This window comes from Salvelinus namaycush, chromosome 42 (genome assembly GCF_016432855.1).
Source record: "Salvelinus namaycush isolate Seneca chromosome 42, SaNama_1.0, whole genome shotgun sequence".
Taxonomy (NCBI): domain Eukaryota; kingdom Metazoa; phylum Chordata; class Actinopteri; order Salmoniformes; family Salmonidae; genus Salvelinus; species Salvelinus namaycush.
Window position 1 is genome coordinate 15,358,995 of NC_052348.1, and position 12,109 is coordinate 15,371,103.

The 12,109-nt window shown below is 41.5% G+C and overlaps 1 protein-coding gene across 1 annotated transcript in view; it reads left to right on the forward strand.

Annotated features, from left to right (window-relative positions):
- Window positions 1–2,215: 2,215 nt before the first annotated feature.
- The window catches only part of coro2aa (coronin 2Aa), a 54,732-nt gene continuing 44,838 nt past the window's right edge, over window positions 2,216–12,109 (forward strand). Inside the window, exon 1 of the mRNA XM_038981221.1 lies at window positions 2,216–2,670. Within this exon, the coding sequence (XP_038837149.1) occupies window positions 2,656–2,670 (15 nt within the window). The 5' untranslated portion in view covers window positions 2,216–2,655. The remainder of the gene's footprint in view (window positions 2,671–12,109) is intronic.

A 12,109-nucleotide genomic window follows, 5' to 3' on the forward strand; every position in this document is an offset into this window, starting at 1 on the left:
TCCTTCCAGACTCACATCAAACATCTCCAATCCAAAGTTAAATCTAGAATTGGCTTCCTATTCCGCAACAAAGCATCCTTCACTCATGCTGCCAAACATACCCTTGTAAAACTGACCATCCTACCAATCCTCGACTTCGGTGATGTCATTTACAAAATAGCCTCCAATACCCTACTCAATAAATTGGATGCAGTCTATCACAGTGCCATCCGTTTTGTCACCAAAGCCCCATATACTACCCACCACTGCGACCTGTACGCTCTCGTTGGCTGGCCCTCGCTTCATACTCGTCGCCAAACCCACTGGCTCCAGGTCATCTACAAGACCCTGCTAGGTAAAGTCCCCCCTTATCTCAGCTCGCTGGTCACCGTAGCAGCACCCACCTGTAGCACGCGCTCTAGCAGGTATATCTCTCTGGTCACCCCCAAAACCAATTCTTCCTTTGGCCGCCTCTCCTTCAACTTCTCTGCTGCCAATGACTGGAACGAACTACAAAAATCTCTGAAACTGGAAACACATCTCCCTCACTAGCTTTAAGCACCAGCTGTCAGAGCAGCTCATAGATTACTGCACCTGTACATAGCCCATCTATAATTTAGCCCAAACAACTACCTCTTTCCCTACTGTATTTATTTATTTTGCTCCTTTGCACCCCAGTATTTCTATCTCTACTTTGCACTTTCTTCCACTGCAAATCAACCATTCCAGTGTTTACTTGTTATATTGTATTTACCTTGCCACCATGGCCTTTTTTTTTTTGCCTTTCACCTCCCTTATCTCACCTCACTTGATCACATTGTATATAGACATATTTTTCTACTGTATTATTGACTGTATGTTTGTTTTTTTACTCCATGTGTAACTCTGCGTGGTTGTATGTGTCGAACTGCTTTGCTTTATCTTGGCCAGGTCGCAATTGTAAATGAGAACGTGTTCTCAACTTGCCTACCTGGTTAAATAAAGGTGAAATAAATAAATAAATATGTGTGTACAACCCCCTGTGCCCCACTGACAACATACAAGTGATGAGCACTTCTCCTACCTACATGAGATGTTCCCAGACACATTGGACAAGATAATGATAACCCATACACGTGCTCTAGGTCTAGTCTGTGAGGCTTGTTCCCTGCTCTAGACTACCTACCTATTATCACCCTACTCTTTGAAATGTCCCCTTCAGTGTTCTCTCCCTCTGTTCATAAATCATCATGCCGTTACAGTGTACCTCCACTTGGGGGAGACAAAGCTTCTCCAGCGCGTCACTTGTTTGTATAACATGGATTAGGATGACGGATGTAAACAATACAGTATGAATGACTGTTACATCAAATGAGATTGACGATTATTTATTTGTAAGAGACGCTTGAGTAACCAGGTCTGTAATTCTATCAATTGTATATTTGCAGATGTTTAATTATTTGTAAATTCATTGGCCTTATAAAGGAACACCGACGGCAGCATAATATTTCTGACCTTGTTACAATTACATTGAAAGTCATATTTTATTGCACATTTTCTAGTGGCTAAATTTGTATTTGTATTTATTAGAATCTCCATTAGCTGTTGCCAAGGCAGCAGCTACTCGTCCTGGGGTCCAGCAAATTAAGGCATTTATACAATTTGAAAAACATTACAATACATTCACAACAGATTTCACAACACATTAAGTGTGTGCCCTCAGGCCACTACTCTACTACCACATATCTACAACACAAAATCTTTGTGTACGTGTGTGTTTAGTGCTATGATAAATGACTCCAATAAGTGCCGTATAGAGCCCAGGCACATAGGTTGTGGGTTGGAAGACATCACTGTAACTGGTGCCAGTATCCAGCCAGCATTGACCCATATAAGGGAATTATTACCTTACAGTAAATACTTTTTAGATGCTTCAATGGATTATATGCACCATGATCATCCTGTAGCGCGTGTATGCCAACCGGCCATTTATAGGCTACAAAGCGCGTTCCAAGGAAATTACGCATATGTTAATATATTTATTGGTGTTATTGTAGTGGTGCTCTTTACTTGAGTGACCATATTGCTTAGCAGCCTGTCATTGTTTTAAATATCAATGGCACTGTGAGGTCACAGCTACGTCGCATCCATAGGCACCGTCCACGATTGTTCCCGGGGTTACTTTATAGCACGTCAATAAAGGGGTCCTTTTTGGTCACGGTGGACGGAAGGCGAGCAGTCTGTTGCAAGGCAAAGCCTGACCACGACTTTGGGACCGTTTTCCAGAGGACCAGACGACTGGGAGAACTACAATAGCAACCCCACTCTATGTGGGAGAGAGCCCCCCTCCTCTCCCTTCCCTCCGCGGCTCTGAACATCGCTCTTTCCACTCCACCCCTCCTAGGTTGGGTCCCGCACAGCTTTACCTCGCCTGTCGATTTTTTTCATCACTGCGGTGAGTGTGTGTGTGTGTGTGTGTGAAGTCTGTGAGCTCACACAGATATACCCTTATGGTAACCGCCTCAGTCATACAGCTGACATGTAAATCGACTTGCCAGCCGGCTATCAAAACCGAGCCAGACAGTCAAGACATACCGCAAATTAAGACACCCGCCGCAAGAGAAGCACTCCGCCATCCATCCACATCTGCAGTTCAGTCCTCTCCGGAAAATCTTTCCACCTGCGGACACATCTTATATGACCGTCTCAAAGGTAAGAAGTTGCTACATTGTATCTACCGCTCTTGTATCTACCGCTTCTTGATAACAACTAATGTTACCAGCGGCTCACGGTACAAATATGAATGTGGTTGTTACATTAATATCGTAACCTAGCCTAAATATTGTTTTGAAGGACGGTTTATTTAGCTTGACTGACCGCGTGGCTATGTCCACAGCACTGCCACGCGGCTGTATGTAAGGTACTCACTCCTGTAATGTAGAAATTAAATGAACAGAAATGTATGATAACTAGCTACCAAATTGACAACAATATACGCATTTTAGGGTATGTTTCAGGGTGCATTGAAGGGATTGACAGGCGGTGTTACGGAGCACCCAGGTATCGCTTTCAGGGCGTTTTACTGTGCTACTGGTGCCTTCATCAGTTCGCCAGAGATGGTGTACGATTGCTCCATAGTGTTACACAGAGGAAGACGTAAACAAACTTGAAGGCAACATACTTGGTGTTTTGAAGCATGGGTTTAATGCTGAACATATGTGTAGGCTAGTGGTGGGATGGAACCTGGACTTGTCTCCTCACTCACAGCCTCTCCCTCTGTATGAAAGTGTAGTTCGTTAGTTATAAGGCATGGCATGAACCAAGTCTCCACTTGCTTAACCCAAGTGTAATATTTAGGCTTAAAAGTAGGCTACAATAGTAACCCATGCATTATAAGAGAACCGCATGTCTACTAGTTTGTCTTGAAAGGACAACCTGACAAGTATTTTGCTTAATTTACTGAGTTTAGAGTTTTTTGGGGGTGATGAGATGTTGGTGAGGCAATCCAATTAGATACTGTAGCGATGTATACATGTTATAGTCTTTCAGGCTGAAGGAAAAACTTGCCAAATAATGCATTAGGAAAATGTATATTATCGCCTGAGATGGTGAAGAACACTTTTGAAGCTAGAATAAGTTTTAAATCCATTATTAAAAAATAATCTCCTTACAGCCAATATTGAAGAAAGGTGAGGAACATGAGGATAAAGATAGGAACAGGGTTTCCCAAACTCGTGCACGTTCTGGTTTCTGCCCTGGCACTACACAGCTGATTCATTAACCAACTAATCATCAAGCTTTGATCATTTGAATAAGCTGTGTAGTGTTAGGGCAAAAACCAAAACGTGCACCCATTTGGGTCCCCAGGACCGAGTTTGGGAAACTCTGGGCTAAAGGGAAGACTATTGAACACGTGAGGAAAAATGAGGATAATGATTAGAACGTCATGTCTAGCAGCAGACAGTTAATCAGTCCTATCCTCAGTTGGCCGGTAGTTATACTCAAACATTGGTTAATGGAAGGTGTAGGTCACAATACATGTAGCCTAGTAGATAGAAACACACCTCTAGTATTTTTCGCACTCTGTGAAATCTCTGCCGCCAATGCTTTAAAGCTGGACCATAAACCGCTGGCCCGTATCTGTGTCATGTTATTACGAAGACAGTCAACAGATGCTGGAGATTCTCTATTGCGTCTCAAATGGCACCCTATTCCCTATATAGTAGTGCACTACTTTTGATCAGGGCCAATAGGGCTATGGTCAAAAATTGTAGGGTGCCATTTGGGATGCACATTTTTGTCTTTCACACCCGTCCACACTGCCCGTAATGCTTGACATGCCAAAAAAAAGTAAATTCAAACAAGTTGTTATTTAGGTTATATTCTGACAAAAATAGTGGTCAAGCTTATGTCTGGTCAAATACATTTGACCAGACATATGTACAGTCATGTATAATATTTACAATTTTACAGTAAGTATGTAAACCGAATATGTGACCCATATTCAAGTTATTTACTGTAATACTGCTGAATGAAGTCAATAGAAGGACCATGCAGCAAAGTACAGCAACTTTATTGTAGCAGGAGGTATCAAAGTCCTCACTGTAAGAGCTTTCTTGATTGGAGGCGTGGCCCTGTGCAAACATGGCCTTGAACCTGAGTGCTTTGTAGCTTACTTACATTTGATTGACAGATACAATCTTAGAGAAAACATGGGACCTAGGCTAGCTAGCATACATCACTCACTGTTGAGTAACTGAAATAGGAAATGGTTTATGTTCTGTATTGTGAAATCCAGAACTACGTTAAATGACGTTTCACTGACTACTTCCCTGGCACATATATTATCTATATATTTTTTGGGGAAAATGTAACCTTTATTTAACTAGGCAAGTCAGTTAAGAATAAATTCTTATTTACAATGACGGCTTACCGGGGAACAGTAGGTTAACTGCCTTGTTCAGGGGAATAACGACAGATTTTTATCTTGTTACCTTTCAGGTACTGGCCCAACGCTCTAACCACTAGGCTACCTGCCGCCCCAGAGTAACTTGCGTTTGAGTTCTGCAACAGGAAGCTTACATACATTGATGGTGTTTGAGAAATAGCTGAAGTCGGTCTTTCTGTGTGGCACATGCCGGCGCTGTTCACTCTGAAGAATGTATTAGGTCAGTAGCACATCCATGGAATGTTGCCTGCAATCAGCACAGAGGTGCATCAACCAATGAGGAGGTGGTGTTGTGTAACACTGTCAGATACTGTAGAGAACACAGAGGAACAACACAACACAATGTCAGCTTAGTGCCCAATCTTTTCCACTCTCTGTACTGTGTCTCTATTCTCATTTGGGAATAGCCAACATTTGATTTACTTAATTGAGGAAAAGTTGCCTACTTGACTTGGCCAGTTAGTCATAGTGGTTGACAACCGTTATGTGTGTGTGCTTGTCTGCGTGTGTGAGTAAGTGTGTGTGTACGTGCCTATGACTCTGTGTTTTGCGTTTGGACACTTAGGAACTGAACCACTCTATAAGAGGGCCTGAAGGGGAGGGATGTCACTTCATGTCCTTGGTTGCCTCATTGTCATGGATATCTAGTCTGTTTGCAGGAGGAGACATGAACACACTGACTGACTGTAAATCTGCCTCACTCAGTCATGTCCCATACCAATAAGCCTGCATGTAGACTGTGTTCTTCCGCGGAGCTCTGACTCAAGAGAGGAGTTATTTAGATCTGATTTCATCCCCCCTCCTCCTTGAGGTTGGTTTCCTATGACATTCCCCACTGATGATGGCCTGCCTGTCAAATCAAATGTTTTTTGTCACGTACACAGTTTATACAGCAGGTATAAAAGGTGCAGTGAAATGCTCGTGTGCTAGCTACCTCAACATTGCAGTACTATAATTAATAATCAATAATAAATAAGTAATAGAAGAGGTAGTATGCAGAGTAATATATTGGTATGTACACAATGGGATATACAGAATAGATCATGAATGTGCTATGTCAAGTATGACTGTATTTACATATAAAGTGACTAAAATGTCAATATAAAATGTGGAGAGTCAGTGGCAATAGTCACTAAGGTGCAGGGCCCGGTTTCCCAAAAGCATCTGAAGGCTAAGTTCATCGTTAGAACCTTTTGTAGGAGCATTGTTGAATCTCCGAGCTGTTTCCCAAAACCATCGTTACAAAATGTGCCCTTGAAAACGTTTGTTATTTACCGACTGCCTCAGACCACTTGTGGAACAGCTTAGTGCTTTGTTAGATGCGTTTTTCCCCAAGCGTCACTTTATACACAGAAGATCTCCGCCGTACATAGAATCAAGACGTGTATCTGTCTCTCTGTGACTGCAGTTAAAGTTGCCAATGTCTTTGCAATTGTTACAAACAAGCAGGATAAAAAGATGCTTCAAATTAAAACTGAGATGACTGCATGAAAAGTTTAAATAGCATTTTTACAGTATAGGCTTCATAGGCCCATATATTTAAATTATATTGAAATGCATTTCATGTTCATTCAATTGAGTTTTATTTGGCTACTGTCTGTAATTTTTGCCTCAATATATTTCATGATTTGTAGCCTAACGTGCACAATGATGTGTCAAATCTTGATTTAGGGCATTATTATAGGGTAAGCATTAGAGGTTGACTGATTATGATTTTTCAACGCCGATACCGATTATTGGAGGACCAATAATTACGAGCCTGCTGGTGCCTACCATCGCTCAGTCAGACTGCTCTATCAAATCATAGACTTAATTATAACATAATAACACACAGAAATACGAGCTTTATGTCATTAATATGGTCGAATCCGGAAACTATCATCTCGAACACAAAACGTTTATTCTTTCAGTGAAATACGGAACCGTTCCGTATTTTATCTAACGGGTGGCATCCCTAAGTCTAAATATTCCTGTTACATTGCACAACCTTCAATGTTATGTCATAATTATGTAAAATTCTAGCGAATTAGTTCGCAATGAGCCAGGCGGCCCAAACTGTTGCATATACCCTGACTCTGCGTGCAGTGAACGCAAGAGAAGTGACACAATTTCACCTGGTTAATATTGCCTGCTAACCTTGATTTCTTTTAGCTAAATATGCAGGTTTAAAAATATATACTTCTGTGTATTGATTTTAAGAAAGGCATTGATGTTTATGGTTAGGTACACGTTGGAGCAACGACAGTCCTTTTTCGCGAATGCGCACCGCATCGATTATATGCAACGCAGGACACGCTAGATGAACTAGTAATATCATCAACCATGTGTAGTTATAACTAGTGATTATGATCGATTAATTGATTGTTTTTTATAAGATAAGTTTAATGCTAGCTAGCAACTTACCTTGGCTTCTTACTGCATTCGCGTAACAGGCAGGCTCCTCGTGAGGCAGGTGGTTAGAGCGTTGGACTAGTTAACCGTAAGGTTGCAAGATTGAATCCCTGAGCTGACAAGGTAAAAATCTGTCGTTCTGCCCCTGAACAAGGCAGTTAACCCACCGTTCCTAGGCCGTCATTGAAAATAAGAATGTGTTCTTAACTGACTTGCCTAATTAAATACAGGTGTAAAAAAAAAGAATTTGGAAAAATAATAATCTGCTAAATCGACATCCAAAAATACCGATTTCCGATTGTTATGAAAACTTCAAATCGGCCCTAATTAATTGGCCATTCCGATTAATCGGTCGACCTCTAGTAAACATTCGAATAAGCCGCCTCAATGTTTGCAGCCATAGGTGATAATATCTCTCTAGGAACTGATCTGTTGTCAGTGTTGTGGAATAATTATAATGCTAAGGTAAGATCCTATCAGTATCGACACATGCCTCAATGACACACTTTTGGGAAACACATGTTATGTCTTCGGCCGTTGTAGGAAAGATGCATCGTTAAAACACTCGTCAGCCTAAGTTCCATCGCTATCGGGAAACCGGGCCCAGGTCTGTGCAGGGAGACAGCTAGGGTTAGCTGTTAAGCAGTCTGATGGCCTCATGGTAGAAGCTGTCTCTGAGCCTGTTGGTCCGAGACCAGATGCTCAGATACCGCTTACCAGATGGTAACAGAGTGAATGGTCCTTGGCTCGGGTGACAGGAGTCCTTGACGACCTTCTGGGCCTTCGTCAAACACCGTTTTGAGTATATGTCTTGGAGGGCAGGGAGCTCGCCCCCAGTGATGTCCATGGCCTCACAGTATGAGCTCAGGTGATTTGTAGTCTCTGACTCTTGATCTAAGGTCTGTTTAGTGTTTTCCTCCCCTAAATGTTAAGGTTAGGAATTTGGGACTGTAAGCGCATCCTACATCAGTGCCAAGGGGCTACCTGCAGGGCCGGACTAGCACAGCTACAGTTTTGTAGCTAATCTCATGCTATTCTATACATTTTCCCATGAGGCTGAGAGAATATTTTGCCGTTTTAAAGCTAAATTCCTGCAATTCTACACTTTGTCATGGCTTATAACGTGTTCATGGGTCATTCTCACTAAACTGTGTCATTTTTCACATAATTTCCTGTTGAATCACTGAGATTAGGATCTGTAATTATCTATATCAGATATTATGCATTGTACCAACATTCTCGTTACTGTAACAGTTTTCAAAGTCCAAAAAAAGTAATAAACAAATCAATATTTCTAATATAAAAAAAAAAAATCTCCCATAATGAAAAGGCCCGAGTTAAACATAACACTGAAAATACAAATATTTCATTTGACATTTATTATTATAAAATTGAATCAGACTTTTTCCCAATTTGAGCTTTTTAGCCATTTCGGTAATGAGAAGGCCAAATGGTGTAAAGCGGGTGTTTGAGAATAAGAACCTAATTCTGACGGCATATAAGCGAACAAATGAACTAAACTTGTGCTGGTCTATGTACTACTCCTCTAGATGATGTATATGGGTGAATATTTTTTTTTTTTTACTGAATGGAGTTTTTACAGGAACTTGAAAAAGTGTTACGGTAATGAGACACAGACACTGTGTTTAAACCATAATATTTGTTATGTACAATGTCAACTTAAACTATTATACAATTTGTATGATTTATGGGACAAACTACAGCAACATCATTTTGTGTTTTAGTCAAATAAATTAGCTTTTTATAAATATTATATATAAAATGACCCAATTTTAATTTAATCCGTACTAATTTCAGTCATGAGAATTTGGATGAAAATGTATAAAATTCAGGTGAAAATATCTTTATTTAAAAGCTACACATTTTAGTACTCAGAATGGTAGTTGATTTTTGCAGATGCATCATGGTTTTTAAACTCAATTTGCTACAGACATTTTAAAACTAGTTTCATGAGAATCACCCTCATATGCCATCTGGGGGGGCCCTGACCTCCAAGGGGCCCAAACCGACGTGTTCATATGCTATCTGGGGGGGGGGGGGCGACATGCCCTACAATCCGTTTTGGTAATCCGGCCCTGGCTACCTGGAGACATTATTTCATCACTCTGGACTCTAACCCCCACTCCTTCTGATTGTGCTGTTGAGCTAACACCATAAATCCATTGTCTTCCTGGTTACATTCTTCTCACAAAGGTCTGATTATTCACCCTTTTCCATGAGTCTCCACAGATGACGTTCCAGTGACTTGATTTATTTGTAGTGGAGAGAGGTTCTAGGAAAGTGGTGTGGATTGATTGATTTCAAGATTACTGTGTTTTGTTGATGTGAACTGAGATTGGTTTGTTTGAATGTTGTGGTTGTAGTATTGAACAACCAGCCATCACATACTCTCACATACTGAATTTCTATCGATTAAACATTTTTATTGTTTAATCTGTTTGTGTTCCTTATTAGGCCCACAACTCTTAGATATAACATTTGTTTGATGAAATAATCTTATTGGGCACCTGACCATTACGGCAGGGAATTTTGTGGCTGAGCCGAACTTTCCAAATACTGTACCGCACCAATTCCATCCAAGGGACCAATCTGTTGTTTAGGATGATTACATCCCTTACAATGGCTCTTACTGAAATCCTAAAATGCTTTTACGTAACCACCGAGCCATCTGCACGTGACATACAGAGACCACCCCCGACTGTCACTGTCATAGTCGCTGACACACACACACAAACTGTCCTCTACAGTTGTCATTACCATAACACGTATTTCTGGTGGCAGTTTCTGAAAGTGCACCGAAGTGTCTGCTTGCATGTACAGTATGTTCTTACGTTGTGCTATGCTCCCGTGCTGTTATGTCATAGTTGACCGGCGTCAGTCATGAAGGTTGTCATGGACGTTTTCCGACACACCAGCTGTCCTAACGGATTATCCCAGATGGGTGGGCTTCAGTAGTGGTGGACACAGGGAGAGGGAGGGGATTACTTTCAAAATGGAGAGTCCTCCTCCCTTGGATTTGCCCAGCTCCAATCCTGCTCCGATTGGTGTTCCCAATGGTATGCTCAATCCCAGAAAATGTCCAGGCTGCTGAGATGTATGCTACATGTAGGCCTAGATGTTTCCCGCTGTGTCCAAACAGGAAGGCCTTCTGCGACCGCTGAAGCGTCTTGTTGATTACAATGGGTCTGTTTCACCCGCCCGCACCTCAAAAATGCTTCCGGTTGGTTCCCTGATGCTAACGTGCCCCGTATAGTTTGTCTGTAAGTGTATTCATCGGTGCATTAGGGTATTGAATGAATGGATCTTGATTCTTGTCATATGGAGAGAACTTCAAGTGGATGATCTCTCTGACTGTAAGTACCCAGGCCGTGGCTCTTCCAGGAAACAAAAAACAACAACTTGACCCAGAATTATTCTTCATTCATTTGAGTGTCTCTCGGTAGACTAGCTCAGTTGGCACAGTCCTTGTTGTATGATGACTCCTGTGTCTCTAAATTTGATTTGTTTTACATTTAACATTGTAAAAAATGGAGTGTACAGAGAAACTATGATACAGATTTCTCAGATACTTGTGAAGGAGATTCATCTTTCACAGCTACTGTACCATTCAGTGGGCCTACGTATTTCACTGATTGGTACAAAAACATTGTGTTTATTTATGTTTTCCTGGATGGATGTAGTCTGAGGGTCACGACCTTCTTGCCCTTTGTGCTGTTGTCTGTGCCCAATAATGTTTGTACCATGTTGGGTTGCTAACATGTTGGGCTGCTGCTATGTTTTGTTGCTACCGGGTTGTTGTCATGTGTTGCTACCATGCTGTGTTGTTGTCTTAAGGTCTCTCTTTATGTAGCGTTGTGGTGTCTCTCTTGTCGTAATGTGTGTTTTGTCCTATACTTTTAATTTTTAATCCCAGCTCCCGTCCACGCAAGGAGGCCTTTGACTTTTGTTAGGCCTTCAATGTAAATAAGAATTTGTTCTTAACTGACTTGCCTGGTTAAATAAAGGTTAAATAAATAAAAGAGCAGAAGGTAGATGTGTCGGTGACTAGAACAAGTCTTCTCTATTATTCATAGAGAGGAGGAGTGGAGAGGAGGATGAGGAGGAGGAGAGGGCCTCGCCCTCCCATTGGGCCTCGCCCTCCCGTTATTTCTCTCTGTTAACCAGCCAGACCTTAAGTGGCCCTAATGGCCCTACCTCAGAAACAGCCAATTTCTCCAGACTAATAGTGTGAGCTACTTGAGCATTACTTTGGCCAGTCAGCAAACAGCTGTGAATGCTGTAGTAACCATATCACGCCACACTAATGCAGTCAGCCAATGGAAGAGATCTGACAGTCTGATGTCATCATGGAGCTGGTTGTGAGCCTCTAGGATCCTGTAGTTGCTGTTGTTAGAGAGATCGATAGAGGGGTTGGATCAGCATAGTATAAATGCAATCTCATCCTCCCGTGGCTCAAAGTGTGACTTACCTCGGCTGCAGTTATTATGGTTTGGATGGATGGGTGTCATTAGTGAAGCTGACTGTTGATTTAGGAGTAATGGAGTAAATGGCTGCTGGAGTGCTGAAGTTATGGGAATGGCGTGATATGGCTACTTGGGTTGACGCTAGGCCTACTTGTTCTTATCACCTCCACTGAATAATTGAACATTTTACATTAACTAGCATCAAATATTTAGGTTTCATTCCAATTAGGAATGAGGCGAAGAAAAAAACCCTCAGGTTGTAGAATAAAAGCCAACGCATGAGAGTGAAAACGTAAAAGAATGAATAGGATGTCAGAACCTGTTTTAT